Genomic DNA, 26,522 nt, shown 5'->3' with positions numbered 1-26,522 from the left:
AGCTGGCAGTGTGTGTCGGCTGTGCGATGTGGGTCTGAGGCTTGCAAACGTGGTAAATGTGCAAGAGCGAGGTGAAGTTTTGAATGTTTGGCGTGAGTCGTATTTGAGAGGGATCGTAGGTAGATGAGTCAAGGGAGTGGGTAGCATTTGAGACCAATGGTGCAGTTGGTGGGGTATGGAATTTGAAGATACATTTGCTGACCTTGACCATTCGTGCAAGGTCATTGAACTTTTTGTGGGATTTCATCCAGATTCTCGGGCTAAACCTCTGGCACCAACTGCCAGGGTTATCTGTTCCCACTGGCTTTGCAAAGTTTGCCTGGAAGGCTTCCTTGACCAGCCACCCCCCCCGCCTCCTCCCCCTCGACCCCACCCCCTGTGGATAGAGAACATCTCTCCTCGTCTCCACCTCCAGTGCCAAGGCCTCCAGAGGGAGTTGGAAAACCTTAGAGCTCATTTTCTGCCATGTTGTTCCATTATTGAGCATTCCCCATGCCCAAATCACATTTAGAATGACTCGCAGCACCTGATCCAACCACAATGCACTTCCCCTTTAAGAGGCTGGTTTTAAGTGGTGCCGGTGGATTTTAGATTGTGCTAGCCTCTCATGGCTTTGCACCCACTGCCCAGGTGTGTACCCACTCGACAGCATGCTCACTGCAGGAGGCACACTACAATTAGTTAGATTAGCAGGTACCAGCCTGTGCTTTCAGCATTAGTCGCAATGGGTTTAGGAGAACTCTGCATCACAATCCATGTGCCTGTTCTTCAGCACAGTTCAATCTCACATTCACTCTCTCAAGATGCAGATGTAATGATCAGAGTCAAACTATTATTAGTCTCAAACTCCAAGGGATTTCAGTATTGGCTGTTGATGCACGATCAATTGCACAAAGACTAAAGTTGGGTATAACTGTGGCTTTATTACAGTCAGATGGGGACTCCCGGGTGCGGCTATGCAGGGCTAGGTCGCATATTCGGTAGCTCCTGCTTGGAACGGACTTTTGGGCTCGTTACAGGGCCCCCACGGCATTTGTTTGCCATTTCCCGGTGTGGGAAGAAGGCTGCAACATTCCCCCAACAGTGTCCCCCAGGAAGGGTATGTCTCTTGGTTGCCAGACACGGCAGAAACAGTAAAAGATTTGGCTGCAACTGCAGGATAAACAGGGCCTCTTCCAGCATGCAGGCGGGGCAAGGGCAAGCTTAAAGCTGCAAGCTGACCTGAGGGCCTATATCAAAGGTGAATTCTAGCAGCAGAGGGAACAACTGTGAAAAGATCTCATCAAGGCCACTGAAGGGACTTCCGGTTGCGGTGATGCCTAGCTAGCCGCACGTTTCGGCGGCTCCAGCTCCGACGGACCTTCGGGTTCTTTTAAGAGCCCCAACGGGGAATTTTTCGACGACGCAACCCGGTGTGGGGTGTGTGAGAAGGGAGTCCCCCCCAAACGAAGGAGGAAAAAACCGGCGGCTGCAGCGCGAGGAACCATCGACCAAAGGGTCAGAAAGAGAGAAGTACAAGATGGCGGCGGAGAAAGCGCAGGCAACATGGGGGCCTGAGCAGGAGGAAATTGTGAGATGGTGCGTGGAGCTGCTGAAGAGGGAGGTGCTGACCCCAATGCTACAGGCAATTGAGGGGCTCAAGGAGACACTAAAGACCCAGGAGACAGAGCTCCGCGTGGTGGAGCAGAAGGTGACAGATATTGAGGACGAGATCCTGGGCCTGGCGGTTAAGACACAGACGCACGAGGCACTTCATAAAAAGTGTACTGAAAGGATCGAGGCCCCAGAAAACGGAGCGCGAAGGAAGAACCTTCGGATACTGGGTCTCCCTGAGGGTGTGGAAGAAGTGGACTGTGGAGCGTACGCAAGTACGATGCTGAGCTCACTGATGGGTGCTGAGGCCCCTACGGGCCCCTTGGAGGTGGAGTGGGCAAATCGGATTCCGGCGAGAAGACCAAAAGCGGGAGAACCACCCAGGGCGATAATCGTGCGATTTTACCGCCTCAAGGATAGAGAAGAGGTCCTGAGATGGGCTAAAAAGGTGCGGAGTAGCAGATGGGAGAATGCAGTGGTACGGGTATACCAGGATTGGAGTGCGGAGGTGGCGAGAAGGAGGGCGAGCTTCAACCGAGCCAAAGAGGTGTTGCATAAAAGGAAGGTGAAGTTCGGGATGCTGCAGCCGGCAAGACTATGGGTCACGTATCAGTAGAGACACCATTATTTCGAGACGGCGGAGTTAATAGCTAGTCGACACGGGAGGGGGGCAGGTAGCCCCCTAGTGAGGCTGATCACGTGGAACGTGAGAGGCCTGAACGGACCGATAAAAAGGGCCCGAGTGCTCGCGCATTTGAAAGGACTAAGGGCAGACGTGGTTATGCTCCAAGAGACACACCTGAAGGTGGCGGACCAAGTTAGGTTAAGGAAAGGATGGGTGGGACAGGTGTTCCACTCAGGACTGGACGCAAAGAATAGAGGGGTGGCCATTTTGGTGGGGAAACGGGTAGCATTTGAAGCAAAGAACATCGTAGCAGATAGCGGAGGTAGATATGTAATGGTGAGTGGCAGGCTGGAGGGAATGGAGGTCGTGTTGGTTAATGTGTATGCCCCAAACTGGGACAATGCGGGATTTATGAGACGGATGCTGGGGCGTATACCGGACCTGGAGGTAGGAAACTTGATTTTAGGAGGGGACTTTAATACGGTGCTGGACCCGGGGCTGGATAGATCCAGCTCAAGGACCGGAAGAAGGCCGGCAGCGGCCAAGGTACTTAAGGGGTTTATGGACCAAATGGGGGGAGTGGATCCATGGCGATTTCTTAGACCTAGGGCTAGGGAGTTTTCCTTCTTCTCCCATGTCCATAAAGTGTACTCCCGGATATATTTTTTTGTTTTGGGAAGGTCGTTGATCTCTAGGGTGGATGAAGCTGAGTACTCAGCCATAGCGGTTTTGGATCATGCCCCACATTGGGTGGACCTGGAATTAGGAGAGGAAAGGGAGCAGAGAACACTCTGGCGATTAGATGTGGGACTGATGGCGGATGAGGGAGTGTGTGCAAGAGTGCGGGGGTGTATTGAGAGATACCTGGAGGTCAATGACGATGGCGAGGTCCCTGTGGGAGTGGTATGGGAAGCACTAAAAGCGGTGGTCAGAGGAGAGCTGATCTCCATTGGGGCCCACAAAAGGAAAACAGAGGCCAAGGAAAGGGAAAGATTACTGGGGGAGATTTTAAGGGTGGATAGGGAATTTGCAGAGACCCCGGAGGAGGAATTGTACAGGGAGAGGAGACGACTCCAGACGGAATTTGACCTTCTGACCACCAGAAAGGTGGAGGTACTGTGGAGGAAGGCACAGGGGAGGAGGTATGAATATGGGGAAAAGGCTAGTCGCCTGTTGGCTCATCAATTGCGAAAGAGGGCAGCAGCGAGGGAGTTAGGAGGAATTAGAGACTAAAGGGGAGACACGGTGCGAAGGGCAGGAAAGATAAATGAGGTGTTCAAGACCTTCTATGAGGAACTGTATAGGTCTCAACCCCCAGAGGGAGAGGAGGGGATGCGGCAGTTCCTGGACCAATTGAGGTTCCCGAAAGTGGAGGAGCGGGGGGTGGTAGGCCCGGGGGCACCGATTGGGGTGGACGAGGTTATTAAGGGACTGGGAAGCATGCAAGCAGGGAAGGCCCCGGGACCAGACGGGTTCCCGGTGGAATATTACAGAAAATATGTGGACTTGTTGGCCCCGTTGATGGTGAGGACGTTCAATGAGGCCAGGGAAGGGGGGACTCTACCCCCGACGATGTCGGAGGCGACGATATCGTTAATTTTGAAGAGGGATAAAGATCCATTGCAGTGCGGGTCCTATAGACCCATTTCATTATTGAACGTGGACGCCAAATTGTTGGCAAAGGTACTGGCATCGAGGATAGAGGACTGTGTCCCGGGGGTGGTGCACGAAGACCAGACAGGGTTCGTAAAAGGGAGACAACTGAATGTTAACGTGCGACGACTATTAGGGGTAATAATGATGCCCCCAGTGGAGGGGGAGGCAGAGATAGTGGCGGCAATGGACGCAGAGAAGGCATTTGATAGGGTGGAGTGGGAGTATTTATGGGAAGTGTTAAGGAGGTTTGGGTTTGGGAACGGGCTGATTAGCTGGGTTAGACTTCTTTATGGGGCTCCAACGGCAAGCGTAGTTACAGGTCGACATAGATCGGAGTATTTCCGACTATATAGGGGAACAAGACAGGGATGCCCGCTGTCTCCATTGTTGTTCGCGTTGGCAATTGAACCTCTGGCCATGGCGTTGAGAGACTCCAGGAAATGGAGAGGGGTGATTAGAGGGGGAGAAGAACACCGAGTCTCGTTATACGCGGATGACCTATTGTTATACGTGTCGGACCCAGCGGGGGGGATGATAGAGGTTATGCGAATTTTGAGGGGGTTCGGGGATTTCTCGGGGTATAGGCTAAACATGGGGAAGAGTGAATTATTTGTGATACATCCAGGGGACCAGAGTAGAGAGATAGAAGGCTTGCCTCTAAGGAAAGTGGAAAGAAACTTCCGATACCTGGGGATTCAGATCGCTAGGAGCTGGGGAACCTTGCACAGACTTAATCTGACATGGTTGGTAGAACAAATGGAAGAGGACTTCAAGAGGTGGGACATGCAGCCTCTATCGCTGGCGGGCAGGGTGCAAGCAATTAAGATGATGGTCCTCCCGAGGTTCTTATTTGTATTTCAATGTCTCCCTATACTAATCACCAAGACCTTTTTTAATAAAATAGACAGGAGCATCACGAGCTTCGTGTGGGCAAGGAAAGTTCCGAGAGTAAGGAGGGGGTTCCTTCAGCGTAGTAGGGACAGAGGAGGATTGGCACTACCGAACTTGGGCGATTACTATTGGGCCGCCAATGTGGCAATGATACGTAAATGGATGATGGAGGGTGAGGGAGCGGCGTGGAAAAGACTGGAGAGAAAGTCCTGTAAAGGGACGAGGTTAGAGGCGCTGGTGACGGCGCCTCTACCGATCTCACCTAAAAAGTTTACCACGAACCCGGTGGTGGCGGCAACATTGAATATCTGGGGACAGTGGAGGCGACAGAGAGGGGTGCGGGGAGCCCTGGTGGGGTCCCCAATCAGGAACAACCATAGGTTCGCCCCAGGAAGAATGGATGGAGGATTTCAGAGCTGGTACCAGTTGGGAATTAGGAGGGTGGGAGATTTATTTATAGATGGGACTTTTGCGAGCTTGGGAGCATTGGAGGAAAAGTATAAGTTGCCTCGGGGAAATTTCTTGAGATATATGCAGGTGAGGGCGTTTACTAGACAACAGGTGAGGGAATTTCCGTTGCTCCCGACACAGGGCATACAGGACAGGGTGCTTTCAGGGGTGTGGGTCAGGGAGTGCAAAGTGTCAGAGATTTACTGAGAGATGAGGGAAGAGGGGGAGGAGTCGGTGGGCGAACTAAAAGGAAAGTGGGAAGAAGAACTAGGGGAGGAGATAGAGGAGGGTATGTGGGCTGATGCCCTAAGCAGGGTAAATTCCTCTTCCTCATGCGCCAGGCTTAGCCTGATTCAATTTAAGGTGCTACATAGAGCACACATAACGGGAGCAAGATTGAGCAGGTTCTTTGGAGTGGAGGACAAATGTGGGAGGTGTGGCGGGAGCCCGGCAAACCACGCACATATGTTTTGGGCGTGCCCGGCACTGGAAGGGTATTGGAAGGGAGTGACGGGAGTGATTTCGCGGGTGGTGAAGGCCCGGGTCAAACCAGGCTGGGGGTTAGCTCTATTTGGAGTTGCGGAAGAGCCGGGAGTGCAGGAGGCGAAAGAGGCCGACGTTATGGCCTTTGCGTCCCTAGTAGCCCGGCGCAGGATCCTACTCATGTGGAAGGAGGCGAAACCCCCCGGACTGGAGGCCTGGGTAAATGATATGGCGGGGTTCATTAAACTGGAGCAGATAAAGTTTGCCCTGAGAGGATCGGCTCAAGGGTTCACCAGGCGGTGGCAGCCATTTCTCGACTACCTAGGGGAACGTTAGAGGGAAGACAGATGACCAGCAGCAGCAACTCAGGGGGAAGGGGGGGGGGGAGAGGGGGGGAGGGGTTAGTTTAGTTTAGGTCAAAGATAATGGGGTTTTGTTACTTGTGTATTGTTAAAAATTTCTGTATTGTTTTGTTGCGTTTGCTTTGTAAGAGGGGAAAAATTGTTGTTTGGGAAAAAAATTTCAATAAAACATATTAAAAAAAAAAAAATTACAGTCAGATGAGTGGCCTCCTGCTGCAGCTGGCGAAATGGCAGGGCACTGGAAGTCATACATATTTATACAGTTATCCGTGGGCGGAGCCAGCCGACAGGAGCTACCGGTGTACCTGTAGTGCAGGTCCTACCTTACATCTCCTATTACAGTGGTTCACCACATTCACCCCCTGTTAAAAATGAGTCCGGCGGGGGTGATGTGAGACTATATACAATTAGTGCAATTATGTACAGTGGTAGGGAAAGAAAAGTCCATGTTGACGGTCCGGAGTCCGTCAAAGGTTCAGCCGGTCCGGTGTTTTGGTGCTTCGTAGGCAGCGGCATAACGGTGGCGGCGAAGTCAGTGCTGGCGGTGGTGGAGGTGGCACCGATGGCGGTGCTGATGCTGGCCAGTCATCGGGGAACTCCGGGAGCGTGCCAAAGTCCTCTTCGCCTCTTGTGCGGAAAGGGGGAGGGGGTGGATGGTCTGGTGGGGTCAATATTGCGGCGCGGTGGGAGGTGGGGGGGGGGCATTGGGATGGAACCTGACGGTACCAGGTCCCTGAGTGAGACAGTATCTTGGTGGCCTTCGGGGAACTCAACGTAGGCATATTGAGGGTTGGCGTGGAGCAGGTGAACCCTGTCCACCAAGGGATCCACCTTGTGGAGTCAGACGTGCCTACGGAGAAGGACCGGTCCTGGAGCAGCGAGCCAAGTCAGGAGCGACACCCCGGATGTGGACTTCCTGGGGTAGGTAAAAACACGTTCATGGGGTGTGTTATTAGTGGCGATGCACAATAGTGACCGGATGGAGTGCAGAGCATCAGGGAGGACCTCCTGCCAGCGAGAGGCTGAGAGGTTCCTGGACCGTAGTGCCAGCTGGACGGCCCTCCAAACTGTCCCATTCTCCTGTTCTACTTGCCCGTTTCCCCGGGGGTTGTAGCTGGTCATCCTGCTGGAGGCAATACCCCTACTGAGCAGGAACTGACGCAGCTCATCGCTCATGAATGAGGATCCCCTGTCACTGTGGATGTAGTCGGGGAAACCGAACAGAGCGAAGATGGTGCTGAGGGCCTTGATGACGGTGGCAGACGTCATATCGGGGCATGGGATGGCGAAGGGGAATCTGGAGTACTCATCGACCACACTGACGATGTACGTGTTACGGTCGGTGGAGGGGAGGGGCCCTTTGAAATCCACGCTGAGGTGTTCAAAGGGACGGGAAGCCTTCACCGGGCACGCACGGTCTGGCTGGTAGAAGTGCGGCTTGCACTCCGCACAGACCTGGCAGTCCCTGGTGACTGTCCTTACTTCCTTGACGGAGTAGGGCAGATTGCGAGCTTTGACCAGATGGTACAATCGAGTGACCCCCAGGTGACAAAGGCTGTCGTGTAGGGCCCGGAGTTGGTCCACTTGTGCGCTGGCACATGTACCTTGGGAGAGGGCGTCTGAGGGCTCGTTGAGTTTACCGGGGCGATATAAGATCTCGTAATTATAGGTGGAGAGCTCGATTCTACACCGCAAGATTTTATCATTTTTGATCTTGCCCCGCTGTGTGTTATTGAACGTGAAGGCTACCGACCGTTGGTCCGTAAGGAGAGTGAATCTCTTACCGGCCAGGTAATGCCTCCAATGCCGCACAGCTTCAACGATAGCTTGGGCCTCCTTCTCGACGGATAAGTGTCAAATTTCAGAGGCATGAAGGGTGCGGGAAAAGAATGCCACGGGTCTGCCTGCTTGGTTTAGAGTGGCGGCAAGGGCGACGTCTGAAGCGTCGCTTTCTACTTGGAAAGGCAGTGACTCATCCACTGCGCGCATCCCCGCCTTGGCGATGTCTGCTCTGATGGGGGCAAAAGCATGTTGTGTCTCGGCCGCAACCGGGAATTGGGTTAACTGAATGAGTGGGCGGGCCTTGTCCGCATAGTTTGGGACCCACTGAGCGTAGTAGGAAAAGAACCCCAGGCAGCATTTGAGGGCCTTGGGGCAGTGGGGGAGGGGAAGTTCCATGAGGGGGCGCATGCGCTCGGGGTCGGGCCCAAGAACTCAGTTTTGGACTACATAGCCGAGAATGGCTAACTGGGTCGTGCTGCACACACACTTCTCTTTGTTGTAGATCAGGTTGAGAAGAGTGGCAGTGCGGAGGAATGTATCGAGGTTGGTATCGTGGTCCTGCTGGTCATGGTCGCAGATGGTGACATTATCTAAGTACGGAAAGGAGGCCCGCAAACCGTACTGGTCGACCATTCGGTCCATCTCTCTTTGGAAGACCGAGACCCCATTTGTGACACCGAAAGGGACCCTAAGGAAGTGGTAGAGGTGACCGTCCGCCTCGAAGGCAGTGTATGGCCGGTCCGACTTCCGGCTGGGGAGCTGGTGGTAGGCGGATTTCAGGTCAATTGTTGAGAAGACCCGGTTCTGCGCAATCTGATTGACCATATCAGATATGCGTGGGAGGGTTACGCGTCGAGCTGCGTGTACCGATTGATGGTCTGGCTGTAGTCCACGACCATCCTGCGTTTGTCCCCAGTTTTAACCACTACCACTTGGGCTCTCCACGGGCTGTTGCTGGCCTCGATAATACCCTCCTTAAGCAGCCGCTGGACTTCGCACCTGATGAAGGTCTTGTCCTGGGTGCTGTACCATCTGCTCCTAGTGGCAACGGGCTTGCAATCCGCAGTTAAATTGGCAAAAAGGGAGGGGGGAATCGACCTTGAGGGTTTCGAGGCCGCAAACAGTAAGGGGGGGTCAGGGCCCGCCAAATTTGAGGGTGAGGCTCTGGAGATTGCACTGGACGTCCAGGCCCAACAGGAGTGCAGCGCAGAGATTAGGAAGGACATAGAGGCGGAAGTTACTAAATTCTACGCCCTGGACCATGAGGGTGACTGTACAAAAGCCTCAGATTGGGACGGAGTGGGATCCGGCGGCTAGGGAGATCCTTTGATTGGCAGGGTGGACCGGGAGGGAGCAGCGCCTTACTGTATCTGGGTGAACAAAGCTTTCGGTGCTCCCGGAGTCCAGCAGACACGAGGTCGCATGGCCGTTGATTTTAACCGTCGTCGACGCGGTGGCCAGGTTGTGCGGGCGAGATTGGTCCAGCGTCATCGAAGTGAGCTGCGGGTAGCCATCGGATGCTTCGGGTGGCGAGCGTGTGCGGTTCCGATATCGGGATGTCCGGAGTCCCTGTGGGGGACAAGATGGCGGCGCCCATTGCGGGGTCGGGACAAGATGGCGGCGCCCATGGTGCGCACATTGCAGGGTCGGGACAAGATGGCGGCTCCCATTGTGCGTCTGGCATGGGGGTGGGGGCGATAGCGGGCGCGATCGCTGCGACTGCGGGGCCTGGCACACAGCCGCGAAGTGGCCCTTTTTACTGCAGGCTTTACAAACGGCAGTGCGGGCTGGGCAGTATTGGCGGGGGTGCTTCTGACCGCAGAAGTAGCAGCGGGGACCCCTGGGGTGCGTGGATCGGCGTGCGGCGCAGGCGTACTGCGAAGGCAGAGCCCCGTCTGAGGAGGTCATCGGCGGGGTCCTGGAGGGGTAGGAAGGAGTAGAAGGCAGCGCGGTGGGGAGAGGTACGATTGTACGTTACGGGATGCGACCGTCATGGAGAGCGCAAAGGTTTTCGTCTCCGCCAGTTTGAGCGTGGTCCCTCCCAGCAATCGTTCTCGGATGCGGTCCGACGCAATCCCCGTCACGAAGGCATCGCGCATGAGGAGATTCGAGTGTTCTGCGGCTTTGACGGCCTGACAGTCACAGTCCCGGACGAGTGGAATTAGGGCCCGCCAGAAGTCTTCGATGGACTCACCAGGTAGTTGCGAGCGGGCGGCAAGTACATGCCTGGCAAAGAGTATGTTCATCTTCTGCGCGTAGTGTTCTTTGAGGAGTTCCATTTCTTTTGTGTAATTCGTGGCGTCTTGGATCAACGGGAAAACACTGGAGCTCAGTCTGGAGTACAGGACATTTATCGTCTGAGCCTCCGTTGGCGCGTGGTCCGCCGCGTTGATGTAGGCCTCGAAACATGCTAGCCAGTGAGTAAAGTCTTTCCTGGCGTCGAGCGAGTGAGGATCCAGCTGCAGGCGATCGGGCTTAATTCGGATATCCATTCTGTGGAAAATCTGACTGTAATAAATTGATGCACGATCAATTGCACAAAGACTAAAGTTGGGTACAACTGTGGCTTTATTACAGTCAGATGCGAGGCCTCCTGCTGCAGCTGGCGAAATGGCAGGGCACTGGAAGTCATGCATATTTATACAGTTCTCCGTGGCCGGAGCCAGGCGGCAGGAGCTACCGGCGAACCTGTAGTGCAGGTCCTACCTTACATCTCCTATTACAGTGGTTCACCACAGCTGTGCAGTCTGTTATTGCAGAAAAAAATCGGTTCAGCCAATGAAGAATAATTTACCCTGATAGTGTTGCCAGTGAATGTACTACAATGCTGAACTCCACACATCGAGCAGTTCCCAGCTTTGATTCTGAGTCACTGCTCCGTGGGCTCACCCCTGCTGGGGTGGTGCGAGGTCGTCGATATGGTTGGACATTTTGCGAGGAAGAAGGAAAGGGGAAAATTTGTCAAGGTTCCTGCTCCCAACTTATGACCACTGCTGGAACCTGTGTGTGAATTTCAGGTCAGGGTGTGGTCAAGCTCTGATGTGTATTACAGTGAAACAATGAAGTGGAGATGCCGGTGTTGGACTGGGGTGGGCACAGTAAGAAGTCTTACAACACCAGGTTAAAGTCCAACAGGTTTGTTTCGAATCACTAGCTTTCAGAGCACAGCTCCTTCATCAGGTGATCAGCTACGCTCCGAAAGCCAGTGATTCGAAATAAACCTGTTGGACTTTAACCTGGTGTTGTCAGACTTCTTACTGTGCAATGAAATAACCTGCAAATTCTGAGAATTGGTGCTCATTCTTTACAAGAGGCCATCATCTGGGAAATTGTATCCTGTGTCATGCCCAGAAGACATGAAAGAATATATATATATATGTCAATATTATCCTGGCTACTTTATGGCCTGACTGGCTATGACTCACACAAAAACGAATTTGTAGCCTTCAGAAAACAATAAGGATCTCATTATCAATAAAAAAGTGCTAATGCTCTCCGTGACTGCAGAAATCAAATTCCAAGGACATGCACAAAACCCTTTCCATTTCTAAGGCAGAGTTCTGACCAACAGAGATGATACTTTGGTAAGGACAAAAGGTCCTGGAAACTGCTGGGACTTATTGATGTTTGCAACATTAACCATCTCAGAAATCGGGATCAGGAATATATATACTTTGTCCAAACCAAGCGGTCATGGCACCCCTAAGTTGCTAGAACTTGTAATATTGACTTATGGTTCTGCAGTCTGACATCTTCTATCAACAGAGCAGCAAGGAACCAGAGCTGTCCAGATTTTAAATCGCCTGGCTGCTTATCTACACTTCCACTGGAACATTGGAACTTCTGTACCAGTGCCTATTTAAAAAAAAAAATTCATTTTTATGGGATGTGGGCTTCGCTGACTAGGCCAGCATTTTTTTTTGCCCATCCCTAATTGCTTTTGAGAAGGTAGTGGTGAGCTCCTTCTTGAGCTGCTGCAGTCCTTGTGGTATAGATACACCCATGTGCTGTTAGGCAGAGAGTTTCCGGATTTTGACCCAGCAAAAGTGAATGAACGGCATATATATTTCCAAGTCGGAATGGTGAGTGACTTGGAGGGGAAATTCCAGGTGGGGTTCCCAGGTATCTGCTGCCCTTGTCCTTCTGGATGGTAGTGGTCATGGGTTTGGAAGGTGCTGCCTAAGGAGACTTGGTGAGTTCCTGCCGTGCATCTTGTAGATGGTACATATGACTGACACCCTGTGTAAGTGCTAGAGGGAGTGAATGTTTGTGGATTGGGTGCCAATCAAGAGGGCTGTTTGTCCTGGATGGTGTTGAGCTTCTTGAGTGTTGGAGTTGCACTCATCAAGGCAAGTTGGGAGTATTCCATCGTCCTCCTGACTTGTGCCTTGTAGGTTGGGGACAGGCTTTGGGGAATCAGGAGGTGAGTTGCTCGCTGCAGGATTCCTAGCCTCTGACCTGTTCTTGTAGTCACAGTATTACTGTGGCTAGTCGAGTTGAGTTTCTGGTCAATGGTAACCCCAGGATGTTGATAGTGGGGGATTCAGTGATGGGAATGCCATTGAATGTCATGGGGTGATGGGTTGATTCTCTCTTATTAAAGATGGTCATTACCTGCCACTTGGGTGGCACAAATGTTACTTGCCCCTTGTCAGCACAATCCTGGATAATGCCAGCACAAGCCTGCCTGTGGACATGGGCTGCAAGACTGCTTAATCCCTATGGGTTTCTCCCCTCCTGGAAGTCAGTGCTATTGGACAAATGGATCAACCTCACATCAGCTTCAGCCTGCTAACCCCTCTGAAAGAATACACCATTATGCTTTTGATCCTGGATTCTGAACTCACTTGAAACAATAATTCTTATTTTGTCTGTGGTCTTTGCCCTAAACCTCTTTCTTCCCCCGTATCCCTCTTTTATTATGTGAATGTGCCATGGGCTACGTGGCAAACCCCTTCCCACTCATTTTTTAGTGTGAATGGATAATAAACTAACCCTCTGATTTTACTCTATCTCGGGTTTGCTGTGGGGTTATCCATTGAGGATTGAATCATTCCAAAACTGAACGGGTTTGGGAAAACACACCACCGGTAAAATGGAGGAAATCAAAAACTCCAAAACATATTTCTGTTCACAAATGGGTGATGAGAGGAGAAATCAGAGCTGTTGTAAATTAATCCCCCTCCTATCTGTAGTACTTGCAACTAAAACCCTTCCTCCCACCCTCAAATGTCCTATCATGTATGCCGAACATTTATTAATAATATTAACACTTTGTAAACCCATTTATCCAGATATGTCAACCTAAAAAAAGGTGTCAAAAAGAGAGGCAAGGATACACGCGGGTAGTTGACCAAGTTATTGAAAATCGCTTGTGTCCATGTCCAAACAAGGTTCACTCATTCTGAAGTCTGACTGAACCTTTTGGATTTTATATTAAAAATACAAGAAAATGACTCCATTTAGATTGAGAATTATTTCCCTTTCACCCTGACCTGAGCCCAAGGCCATGGCTAAGTAACAAGACTTTTTAAAGGGTTAACATTTACCAAAGATGCCATTGGACAGGTCTTGGTTGTACTCACCGAGCGCTTTGATTGGTCAGCTGCCCGGGTTTTCTCTGCTATCTCAGCCAACCTGTCGACGAGCTTGGTCTCTTTGTCAAATTCATCCTGCATTGTTTTCCCCAAACAGCAGAGCACAGCTGCTAAAAGCTGGCTGTACCTACCCTTAAATTGAGAATCTGCTAAGCCATCCTTCAATAACCTGTGGAGGAATACAAAGAACAATCTGCACTCGAGCCTCAGCATCATGAACAGAATTACAACAAAAATCAGGAAGGGACAGTCAATCATTTCCTCAAAGATTCCAGATAGTGCTCTGCAATATAATACAGGAAATTGTCCCCAAAGGAGAAATCTTTTGGTGTTAAAAGTAGGCTAGAACAATTTGAAGATGGGCATTAAAATAACACCAATATCAATGTGATTTTATCAATAGCTCTCACCACCACCAACCCCCTCCACATAATCTAAGCTGAATATTTATGAATAACATCAACACTTTCGGAACCACTTGTCCATTCAGGCCAACATAGAAAATATAGCTTCAGAAAGGCTGACAAGACGGCACTGAAGGAACTCGGAAAGTGAAGTAGGGCATTTAGCTCCTGAGCCCATTTTTCCATTCAATTAGGCCAACCTTAATCAAAGTAAATACAAGTCATGCACTCTATCCTCATAATTTAATACTGTAAGGATTGATAGAATTCTGGTGAATAAGTATGGTGCATATCCTCCAAGGTCAGTTTATCATTTCTGAGATCTGGGGCGAAATTCTCCCCCAACGGCGCCAATCAGACGGGCATCGCGCCAGCCCAAAGGTGCGGAATGCTTCGCATCTTTGGGGGCCGAGCCCCAACATTGAGGGGCTAGGCCGGCGCCGGAGGGATTTCCGCCCCGCCAGCTGGCGGAAATGGCGTTTGTTGCCCCGCCAGCTGGCGCGGAAATGCGGCGCATGCGCGGGAGCGTCAGCGGCCGCCGATAGTTTCCCGCGCATGCGCAGTGGGGAGAGTCTCTTCCGCCTCCGCCATGGTGGAGGCCGTGGCGGAGGCGGAAGGGAAAGAGTGCCCCCACGGCACAGGCCCGCCCGCGGGTCGGTGGGCCCCGATCGCGGGCCAGGCCACCGTGGGGTCACCCCCCGGGGCCAGATCGCCCCGCGCCCCCCCAGAACCCCGGAGCCCGCCCACGCCACCTGGTCCCACCGGTAAATACCAGCTTTGATTTACGCCGGCGGGACAGGCAATTTCTGGGCGGGACTTCGGCCCATCCGGGCCGGAGAATTGAGCGGGGGGGTCCCGCCAACTTGCGCGGCCCGATTCCCGCCCCCGCCCAATCTCCGGTACCGGAGACTTCGGCGGGGGCGGGGTTCACGGCGGCCAACGGCCATTCTCCGACCCGGCGGGGGGGTCGGAGAATGACGCCCTGGGCCTGTGCCGTGGGGGCACTCTTTCCCTTCCGCCTCCGCCAGGGCCTCCACCATGGCCGAGGCGGAAGAGACTCTCCCCACTGCGCATGTGCGGGAAACTGTCGGCGGCTGCTGACGCTCCCGCGCATGCGCCGCATTTCCGCGCCAGCTGGCGGGGCAACAAACGCCATTTCCGCCAGCTGGCGGGGTGGAAATCCCTCCGGCGCCGGCCTAGCCCCTCAATGTTGGGGCTCGGCCCCCAAAGATGCGGAGCATTCCGCACCTTTGGGCCGGCGCGATGCCCGTCTGATTGGCGCCGTTTTTGGCGCCAGTCAGTGGACATCGCGCCGTTGGGGGAGAATTTCGCCCCAGGTGCCAAAAAGAGGACACAATATTCCAGATTATTTCAGTCCTCTGTTTAGCCTTTAAGATAAAGGCTAATTCCATTTTGTGGACAGTTCTGGTCCCCTTATCTCAGGAGGGATATACTTAACATCGAGGGAGTGCACTGGAGGGTAACCAGATTAATCTCTAGAATGGTGGGATTGTTTTATGGGGAGAGATTGAGAAGACTGGGTCTGTTTTTCCTCGTGTTTCGAAGGATCTTGGGTGACCTCATTGAAACTTACACAATTCTTACAGGGCATGACAGGGGGGTTGTACATATGTTTCCCCTGATTGATGAGCTTAATAACTCAGAGGAGGGAAACAAACATAGATTTATTTACACTATTTACAAAGGTCTGCATAACACAGCAAATTGCTCTCAGTAGAATCCTAGCTGGGAGGACTAACCACACCAGGCCCTGTTTTGGGACTGCTTTTATGTAAGCTCATGATGAGCCTCAGCTGGTTGGCTTCCGCCCCCCCCTACTTGGGAAGCTCGTACTCCATGGGGAGATCAATGATGGCTTCCCCTTGGACCTCGTGAGGGTTATGACAATGGGTCTAAAATCAGGGGACATAATCTCACGACAAGGGATAGGCCATAAGGAGAAATTTCTACAGTCAGAGGGTGGAGAATATTTGAAATTCTCTACCCCAGGGAACTGTGGAAGCTCAATCACTGAGCATGTTTGAGAACAGGAATGGATAGATTTCTGGATACTAATGACATCAAGGGATATGGAGATAGTGCGGGAAAGTGGCATTGAAATAGATGATCAGCGATGATCTAACTAAATGACAGAGCAGCCTCAACAAATGGCTAATTGTCTTTTTGATTACCTTGTACACTTGTCTATTAGCTTTACTAGGCTGGGTTCCTGCTCTTGAGCATGTCAAGAGACAATTTTCCCTCCATATAAAGTGAATGGACAAAAAATCGGACAGGGCGGAAAACCTTGGCCTTAATTCCCAGGAGGCTTTGGGGGAAATTGATTTCACGACTCTTTTGGTTTCAGTTCTCACCATTTGAGAGTCTCTCACACCAAAACTAATTTCACAACACAACAGCTGTCATCTGCCTCTTTCCAGGACTCCTTAAACAGGGAATTTCCTGATGACGTTTTATGCTGCACCGGTATCATTGAGACCTTCGATGGTAGGACATAAAAATCTTTACATCTCTTTGATGCTGACGAAACCCAAAGAACACATAACACTGGAAGTTTTGATTGTGTGATCTGCTGATTGGTTGAAGAGTGCTTGAAGCATTTATGTGACATTCCTCTGTCCCTGAGTTTAATTGAACCTCAGACTTTTTTGAAGTCTAAAGATTTGAAGATTAGGTGGGGTTACGGGGATAGGGAGGCGGAGTGGGCCTAGATGGGGTGATCTTTTGGAGGGTCAGTGCAGACTGGATGGGCTGAATGGCCTCCTTCTGCACTGTAAGGATTCTATGATTCGATTCTATATTCTATGAATGCATAAACAGAATTAAATCAATTCTCACAGTTAAAGAATTTAGCTGAGTAACAAGTCCAGCTAACCCATCATCCATGTGCTCACTGACCTATAATAGTTCCCTATCCACAAACACCTCAAATTCCCATCCTCATGTTATATTCTGTAACACCCTCCCCCATGGCCCCACCCCTCTTCATCTCCTTAATCGCCTCCAACGTTCTCCGAGATATTTGCACTCATTTAATTCACCACCACTTCCTTTTCCCTACCTTGATCAGCCTTGAACTCTGGAATTCCATCCTCAATCTCTCTTTCCTGTCTAGACACCCCTTAAAACCTTTGACCAAGCCTTTACCCTTTATTTTGTTCTTTAGCTCAATGTCAATTTTTGTTAGATTATGCTCCTACAACGTTCTTCTACTTTGTAGGTGATATAATTGCTACCACATCTCACTTAGAGTCACCCATCACAGTAATCCTGTAGTCTAAATCCTAAATACAATTAGTGTAATGCAATTTTTAAAATTAAATATAACGTAGTCACCATTCTATCTCCATTCCCTATTCAATTTTTCAGTGCAGGAAATTCTGTAACTGTGGTGAAGGGACTGTTCAGTTATTCATCACACTACGGTTCATCCCTCTTAACTTAAAAAAAACAGCTGTGACTAGTCTTGAAGAAACTTGGCATTAATGAGTCAGTAAGATCACAGCTAGGTGCACCCCAGAGTCACAAGGAAAATTAGTAGTTTAAACGAGAACTGTAATTTAGTACCTCACTGGTTATCTCTGAATTTCTTTGGGAGCAAATATTAACCAAAAGCAAGACCAGAGGATGCTGGGAAAAGCTCAGTGGGACTGGCAGCAACTGTAAGGAGAGACAGCAGGGTCAACATTTCGAGTCCACGTGACTCTTCGTCAGAAGAAAAGGACTTGAAATATTGACTCTGCGTTTTCTCCTTCGATTGCTGCCAGAGTCGCTGAGTTTTTCCACTACCCTCTGTTCTTGTTTTAGGTTTCTGCCTCCGCAGTATTTGGCTTATTAAATAAACACACACGTGTAATTGTGGCTCAGAAAGTATCTGCTCATCTTACGTGGTTCTGCCTCAGACTATGTGCAACCAATAGTGGGCGAAAACGATATCTAACATGTTGTGACAGGCGATGTTTTTACCCTTTGGCTGATATGATTGCTTCAGACAAGTTCCAATCTCAGTGCAAAAAGGAACATGAGGAATAGGAGCCGGAGTGGACCATTCCTTCGAGCCCACTCATGACTGATCTTCCGTTTAAACAACCATTTTCTTGTGCTGTCCCCATATCGCTGGGTGGAAAAAGCAGGTGTCCTAATTTTCAGAAGCTGACACATGGGCTGAAAGGAACTATCAGTATAAGATGATTTAATCATAGGGAGGCCATTCGGCCCATTGTCTCTGTGCCAGCTGATTCTATCATTTTGCCTGGAGCACCCAGAAAGTAATTTGTTCCCTTCTCCCAAGCTTCTCCATGCATCTTCCTTTGAGTCCGCCCGCCTTCAAGTATATCCTCCTACTTGTTCTGAGGTTAGGCAACGCTAGCTAACCGTTTAGATCCCACACTACTCAACTGTGATATCATATCTTCCAATAATATTCGCGAAATCTTCCTTTTTATTTTGAAGAGTGAAAAATAACTGGGATGAGTTCTGAAAGAAGATAAAGAGGGCAGGGGAAGGGGGGAAGACACAGCCACCAGGAGAGGTTGTAACAGCCGGAACTGCAAACTGTAACTTGATTTCAATGGGGCACCTCCAAGATTGCGCATGCGTGGTTATTTTTATATTGCCCCAGCTGCTGCAGAATATAAACAAGCTGATTAAAAAGTATCTGGGCTCTCATCCAGCATATAAACACTAAATAAAAGATAGTTCCACTGTCTGGGGATCTGTTACAGACTGTTGCAAAGCTTGAAAGCCGGTGGAGCAGACAGCACTGAGCGTTCCAAGTATAAAGCATCAATCTTCCAATTTCAGCCTCCAGTCAGCGCCACATTTAGATTACCGAATGGGGCTTTACCTCAGTTTTCTTTATCACTGGCTGCATGGCCGGTCAGCCATGACGTTTATTCTCAACTATCTCGACTTGGTTTGCAAAGGAGGGGTATGTTAATCTGTGCTGGTTTTCAACAATATCCCAAGCCGGCCTGTCACATTCTGCTGGCGACAAACAGTCCTGGCTGGCAGCTCATGAGGTGATGGAGCATTATACAGCAGGAGAGCAATGAAAGATTGCAGCAGGCAGAGGAAAAGTGGCCTTTTCCGTGTCACACCGGCCTTTGAAATTTTACCAAGGTTTCTACAGGTTTCGGGTAAATGCGTACTCTGGGGTACCTCCAGCACAGTCTCCATTGGAGGGAACATTATGGGGTACATTTTTATCTGTATTATGAGAATATAAGAACTTGGAGCAGGAGTAGGCAATTCAGCCCCTTGAGCCCACTCCACCATTCAATACCATCATAGCTGATCTGATCTCGGCCTCAACTCCACTTTCCTGCCCGTTCTCCATAACCCTCCAACCCATTACTAATTACAAATTTGTCTATCTCCTCCTTAAATGTACTCACAGTCCCAGCATCCACCGCACTCGTGGGTAGTGAATTCCACAGATTCACGCGCCTTTGGGAGAACTAATTTCTTCCCATCTCTGTAATAAATCTGCTACCCACCCTTATCCTAAAACTATGACCTCTCGTTCTAAATGGGCTTCATTGAGTAATCTGTCCATTATTCACCACATGCACGCTTCTTGCTCCATTTGACTTTGATGGGTATGAAAATTGGCAGAGAGGACTTCCGGTTGCGGCTATGCGGAGCTAAGCCGCATGATTCGGCAGCTCCCGCTACCACGGACTTTCGGGATCGTTAGAGGAGCTCCAATGGAATTTTGTTTGACGCAACCCATGGGGAAGGGAAGAGAGAGGTCCCCCTCCAACTTCTATGAAACGGACCAGAAGTGTAACGGCCAAAGGAGCGGCACTGGAGCAACGGGAGAAGTGAGGGAAACAAAACAAAATGGCGGTGGCCAGGGACAAAGGGGAGCTGCAGGAGTTCATCAAGCGCTGCTTCGAGGAGCAGCGCGAGGGGATGCGCAAGGAGATGTTGGCGCCTATGCTTTCGGCATTTGAAGGACTCGGGATCACCCAGAAGGCCCAAGAAGTTAAGATCCAGGTGGTACAGAAAAGATTCAGTCAGAACGAGGACGAGCTCGTGGGCCTGGCGGTGAGAGTGGAGCAGAACGAGGCGCTACACAAGAGGTGGGCGGGAAGACTCGAAGGCCTGGAGAACAGGTCGAGGAGAAAGAATCTGCGAATCCTGGGTCTCCCTGAGAGAGTGGAGGGGGCTGATGCCGGGGCATACGCAAGCACGATGCTCGAGGCGATGATGGGCACGAAGGCCCCTTTGAGGCCGCTGGAGTTGGACGGGGCACATCGGGTGCTGGCGAAGAAGCCCCAGGCAAATGAGCCGCCAAGGGCGATGGTGGTGAGGTTCCACTGGTTCACGGACAGAGAGTGGGTCCTGAAATGGGCCAAGAAGGAGCGGAGCAGTAAGTGGGACAATGCAGAGATCCGAATATACCCGGACTGGAGCACGGAGGTTGCAAAGCGGAGAGCGGGTTTCAACAGGGCCAAAGCGGCGTTGTACCGGAAATAAGTGAAATTCGGAATGCTGCAGCCAGCGCGACTGTGGGTCACATACAAGGACCAACACTATTACTTTGAAACGCCTGAAGAGGCGTGGACCTCTGTACAAGCCGAAAAGGTGGACTCTAACTGAGGGTTTGTGAGGGTGGGGTGATGTTTGAGGTTTGATGTGTGATGGTTGTTGTGTATAGGGGGTCAATCACGCGCAGGAAATGTTACATGGGCTGGGGGAGGAGAGACAAGGCCGCGACAGGAGCTGCGGCAGAGGGGGTGGAGCCGGCTTTGGAAAGCGCGGGGTTTTTTCCCGCGCGCGGGAAGAAAGGCGGGAAGGGGAACGAAGGAATGCATATTGATTGGGAGACTCCCACACGGGGAGGTCAAAGGGACGGCGGGGGAAGCCAGGGTCAGCAGGAGTCAGCTGACTTACGGGACTGACATGGGGGGAGCAAAAAAGCTAGACAGGGGTCTAGCGGGGGGGGGGGGGGGGGGGGGGGGGGGGGGGGAGAAAAGGGTTGCTGCTGCACTGGCCGAAAGGGAATGGGACACAGAAGAGGTAGTCGGGACGGGGGTCCCCCATCTGGGGGACTGGAGGGTGAGGGAGGCGTGGACATGGGATTGGCCCAGAAAAGGAGATGGCTAGTCGGCGAGGGGGGGGGGGGGGGGGGGGGGTGAGAGCCCCTCCAATCCGGCTGATAACGTGGTGAGGGGCCTGAATGGGCCGGTGAAGAGGGCTCGAGTGTTAAAGGGACTGAAGGCGGACGTGGTCATGCTCCAAGAGACACACCTGAAGGTGGCGAACCAGGTCAGGTTAAGAAAGGGATGGGTAGGACAGGTATTCCACTCGGGACTGGACGCGAAGAATAGAGGGGCGGCAATATTGGTGGGAAAGCGGGTGTCATTTGAGGCCAAGACTATTGTAGCGGACAATGGAGGGCGATATGTAATGGTGAGTGGTAGGCTGCAAGGGACGTGGGTGGTGCTGGTAAACGTATACGCCCCAAACTGGGATGATGCAGGATTCATGAAGCGCATGTTGGGGCGCATTCCGGACCTGGAGATAGGAGGCCTGATAATGGGAGGGGACTTCAATACAGTGTTGGATCCAGCACTGGACCGCTCCAAATCAAGGACTGGAAAGAGGCCGGCGGCGGCCAAGGTACTTAGGGGGTTTATGGATCAGATGGGGGGAGTGGACACATGGCGGTTTGCAAGGCCGCAGGCCAGGGAATTTTCTTTCTTTTCCCATGTACACAAAGCCTACTCCCGGATAGATTTCTTTGTTCTGGGTAGGGCACTCATCCCGAGGGTGGAGGGGACGGAGTATTCGGCCAGAGCCGTTTCGGACCATGCCCCGCACTGGGTGGAACTGGAGCTGGGAGAGGAGAGGGACCAATGCCCGTTGTGGCGGCTGGATGTGGGACTGTTGGCGGACGAGGTGGTGTGTGGGAAGGTGAGGGGGTGTATCGAAAGGTACTTGGAGGCCAACGACAACGGGGAGGTGCGGGTGGGGGTGGTATGGGAGGAGTTAAAGGCGGTTATCAGGGGAGAGCTAATCTCCATTAGGGCTCATAGGCATAGGGAGAAGACAGAGGGTATGGAAAGGGAGAGGTTAGTGGGGGAGATTTTGAGAGTGGACAGGAGATACGCAGAGGACCCGGAGGAAAGATTACTTGGGGAAAGACGACGGCTCCAGACGGAGTTTGACCTGTTGACCACAGGGAAGGCGGAGACACAGTGGAGGAAAGCGCAGGGGGCGACCTACGAGTATGGGGAAAAGGCTAGTCGGATGCTGGCACACCAGCTCCGTAAGAGGATGGCAGCGAGGGAAATAGGGGGAGTCAAAGATGGAAGGGGAGCCACGGTTCGGAGTGCGACGAAAATAAACGAGGTATTTAAGGCCTTTTATGAAGAGCTGTACAGATCCCAGCCCCCAGCGGGGGAAGAGGGGATGAGCCGATTCCTAGATCAACTGAGATTCCCGAGGGTGGAGGAGCAAGAGGTGGCTGGTTTGGGGGCACCAATTGGGTTGGAGGAGCTGAGCAAGGGTTTGGGGAGCATGCAGGCGGGGAAGGCCCCGGGGACCGGATGGATTCCCGGTGGAGTTCTACAGGAAGTACGTAGACCTGTTGGCCCCGCTACTGGTGAGGACCTTTAATGAGGCAAGAGAGGAGGGGACCCTGCCCCCGACAATGTCGGAAGCGACAATTTCTTTGATCCTAAAGCGGGACAAGGACCCACTGCAATGTGGATCGTACAGGCCGATCTCGCTCCTCAATGTGGATGCAAAGTTGCTGGCAAAAGTGCTGGCCACGAGGATCGAGGACTGTGTCCCGGGAGTAATCCACGAGGCGAGGACCAGACGGGATTTGTAAAGAGCAGACAACTAAACACCAATGTGCGGCGGCTCTTAAACGTGATAATGATGCCATCGGAGGAGGGAGAGGTGGAGATAGTGGCAGCTATGGACGCGGAGAAGGCCTTTGACTGAGTAGAGTGGAAGTACCTCTGGGAGGTGCTGCGTAGGTTTAGGTTCGGGGGAGGGTTTATCAGTTGGGTTAAGCTCCTTTACAGAGCCCCAATGGCGAGTGTAGTGACGAGCCGGCGGAGGTCGGAGTACTTTCGACTGTACCGAGGGACGAGGCAGGGGTGCTCCCTGTCCCCCCTGTTGTTCGCATTGGCGATCGAACCCATTGGCCATGTCATTGAGGGAGTCTAATAAATGGAGGGGGGTGGTCCGAGGGGGAGAAGAGCATCGGGTGTCGCTCTATGCAGATGACCTGTTGCTGTACGTGGCGGATCCAATGGAGGGGATGGTGGAGGTCATGCAGACTCTAAGGGAGTTTGGGGAGTTTTCGGGCTATAGGCTCAATGTAGGGAAGAGTGAGCTCTTTGTTTTACAGGCGGGGGACCAAGAAAGAGGGATAGGGACCTACAGCTGAGGAGGGCGGAGGGGAGCTTTTGGTATCTGGGGATCCAGATAGCCAGGAGTTGGGGGACCCTACATAAACTGAATCTGACGAGGTTGGTGGAGCAAATGGAGGAGGATTTCAAAAGATGGGACATGCTACCGCTCTCGCTGGCGGGTAGAGTGCAGTCGGTCAAAATGGTGGTCCTTCCGAGGTTTCTGTTTGTGTTTCAGTGCCTTCCCTTCGTGACCACCTACTCTTTAAGAGAGTAGGCAGGAGTATTATGGGGTATGTGTGGGCGAATAAGACCCTGAAAGTAAGGAGAGGGTTCCTGGAACGCAGTAGGGAACGAGGAGGGTTGGCGCTGCCAAACCTGGCGAGCTACTACTGCGCAGCAAATGTGGCGATGATCCGCAAGTGGGTTATGGAGGGTGAGGGGGCGCATGGAAGAGGATGGAGATGGCGTCCTGTAAAGGAACGAGCCTGGGGACGTTGGTGACGGCACCGCTGCCGCTCTCGCCGGCAAAGTATACCACGAGCCCCGGGTGGTAGCGGCAACGCTAAGGATCTGGGGCCAGTGGAGACGGCACCGGGGTGCAATGGGAGCATAGGTGTGGTCCCTGATCAGGGGTAACCACCGGTTTGTCCCGGGGAAGGTGGGCGGGGGGTTCCAGAGCTGGCATCGGGCGGGGATTGGAAGAATGGGGGACCTGTTCATCGACGGGACGTTTGCGAGCCTAGGGGCACTGGAGGAGAAGTTCGAGTTACCCCCAGGAAATGCCTTTAGATATATGCAGGTGAGGGCTTTTGTGAGTTCAAGATAGGGTGATCTCGGGTGTATGGGTCGGGGAGGGCAAGGTGTCGGAAATACACCAGGAGTTGAAAGAAGAGGGGGAAGCGCTGGTAGAAGAGTTGAAGGGTAAATGGGAAGAGGAGCTAGGGGAGGAGATCGAGGAAGGTCTGTGGGCTGATGCCCTAGGTAGGGTTAATTCTTCCTCCTCGTGTGCCAGGCTCAGCCTGATACAATTTAAGGTGGTCCACAGAGCGCACTTGACGGGGGCGAGGTTGAGTAGGTTCTTTGGGGTGGAGGACAGATGTGGAAGGTGCTCAGGGAGCCCGGCGAACCATGTCCATATGTTTTTGGTCATGCCCGGCACTGGAGGGGTTCTGGACAGGAGTGGCGGGAGCAATATTTCAGGTGGTGAAAGTCCGGGTCAAGTCAAGCTGGGGGATAGCAATATTTGGAGTAGTGGACGAACCGGGAGTGCAGGAGGCGAAAGAGGCCGGCATTCTGGCCTTTGCGTCCCTAGAAGCCCGGCGAAGGATCTTACTAATGTGGAAGGAGGCGAAGCCCCCCAGCCTGGAGGCCTGGATAAATGATATGGCTGGGTTCATAAAGTTGGAGAGGATTAAGTTTGCCTTGAGAGGGTTTGCGCAGGGGTTTTACAGGCGGTGGCAACCGTTCCTAGACTATCTCGCGGAGCGTTAGAGGAAGGTCGGTCAGCAGCAGCAGCAACCTTGAGGGGGGACGTCCTGGGAGGGGGGGAGGGAAAGGGGGGACTGCCAGGGAGGGTGGGTGAGCAAGAGATAACATGAAGGGTTGGGGAAACTGGCATCTACGGATGAGGGCCAGTGTTACAAAGCTGTGTAAATATATCATTTTGCCATGTATATATCTTGCTCTGCGCGATTTCTTGTTTTTTTTTGTTACGAGGTGGGGGGGGGTTATTGTTTGTAAGGGAGAAAAATTGTGTTAAAAAACTTTAATAAATATATTTTTTTTAAAAAGAAAATTGGCAGAGAAATCCAATTGGCACCAATTTGATTCATATTAATCTTGGCCCTTTTATACTCTCGCCAGAAGTTAGCATTGCCACCAATGGGCAGGAAAAAAACCCTACGAACAGAAAAAGCCACATACTTTGGTGAGCTATCTCATATCACAGGAAAGAAATGTGCCCCCTGCCATGTGATGCCACATGATGAGCTTGGATAAGCAGACCCTTTTCTGCCCAGGCTGCAGGCCTTTAAACGGAATTTCCTCAGATTCAGCCTCCCTGACTCTGAGGTTAAGCATCAGTTCACATTTCTAGCAGGGAATCATAGAGATCACTGTATCCCAAAAGTGCAGAAGAGAGGCCATTTAGCCCATTGAGTCTGCACTGATTCTTCAACAGAGCACTCCGAGACCCACTCCCTCACCCTATCCCCGTAACCCCATCTAACCTTTGGACACTCAGGCCACACCTGATTTTGGCGCCAAAACGGATTCTCCGTACCGTCGCCGAACGTGATTGTGGCGTCGGGGAGCGGAGAATCCAGCCCCATAGATTGACACAGCACAGAAGCAAGCTATTTGGCCCATAGCTCTTTAATACAGCTATTAAATTAGTCCTATTTTCCTATTGAGGTGGACGGAGAATTGCAATTTGGCCTGAAATCCGACTCGCCCCCGATTTCGGCGTCGGAACCGATTCTCTGCCCAATCGCGGGCGGGATTCTCTGATCCTGAGGCTAAATGTCGACGCTGTCAGAAACCCCGTCGCATTTCTCGACAGCGCTAACATGGCCTCAGGATCAGCAATTCTGGCCCCTACAGGGGGCCAGAACGGCACTGGAGCGTCCCACGCCACTCCAGCTGCTGATCCCGGCGTGAACTGGGCACCGCGGGATCCGCGCATGCGCAAGTGGCAGCGGTGCCAACGCGCACATGTGCAGTGGCACCTTCCACCCGCTGGCCCCGACGCAACATGGGCTGTAGGGGCTGGCGCGGAAGAAAGGCGGACCCTAGCTAGAGAGGCCGGCCCGCCGTTCGGTGGGCCCCGATCGCGGGCCAGGCCACATTGGAGGTCCCCCCCCGGGTCGGACCCCCCCTCCCTCCCCCCCCCCCCCACAGGCCACCCTCCCGACCCTTCCACGGCGAGTTCCCGCTGGCTGAGAGCAGGTGTGGACGGCGCTGGTGGGACTCGGCTTCTTTACGATAATGAATCGGCGGGGGGAGGCCGTGTAGAGTGGCCCCCGACTGGCGGCACGCCAACCACGCCGGCGACAATGGCACCGATTCTCCGCTTTGCGCAGAAAAGTGCGCCGGCGTCGGGGCGGCGTGACGCGATTCACGCCGGTGGGATTCTCCGGCCCCGGGCTGAGAAAATCCCGTCCCACATATCCCAATTCCGGCAACGGCTGATGGAGAATCCCACCCAGGATATACAGCACAGAAGCAGACCCTTGGTTCAATCAATCCATATGCTCCCCTTAAGCTTTCTCCCACTTTTTCTC

General features: G+C 52.3%; 1 protein-coding gene across 1 annotated transcript in view; it reads right to left on the bottom strand.

The window, feature by feature from the left end:
• The window catches only part of LOC140388097 (phosphatidylinositol 3-kinase C2 domain-containing subunit gamma-like), a 310,331-nt gene that overhangs the window by 126,937 nt on the left and 156,872 nt on the right, over positions 1-26,522 (bottom strand). The window contains exon 20 of the mRNA XM_072471736.1: positions 13,428-13,608. Coding sequence (XP_072327837.1) covers positions 13,428-13,608 — 181 coding nt within the window. The remainder of the gene's footprint in view (positions 1-13,427; positions 13,609-26,522) is intronic.

The sequence above is a fragment of the Scyliorhinus torazame genome, chromosome 13 (genome assembly GCF_047496885.1).
Source record: "Scyliorhinus torazame isolate Kashiwa2021f chromosome 13, sScyTor2.1, whole genome shotgun sequence".
In the NCBI taxonomy this organism is placed as follows: Eukaryota; Metazoa; Chordata; class Chondrichthyes; order Carcharhiniformes; family Scyliorhinidae; genus Scyliorhinus; species Scyliorhinus torazame.
This window is presented reverse-complemented; position numbering and strand designations above follow the sequence as displayed.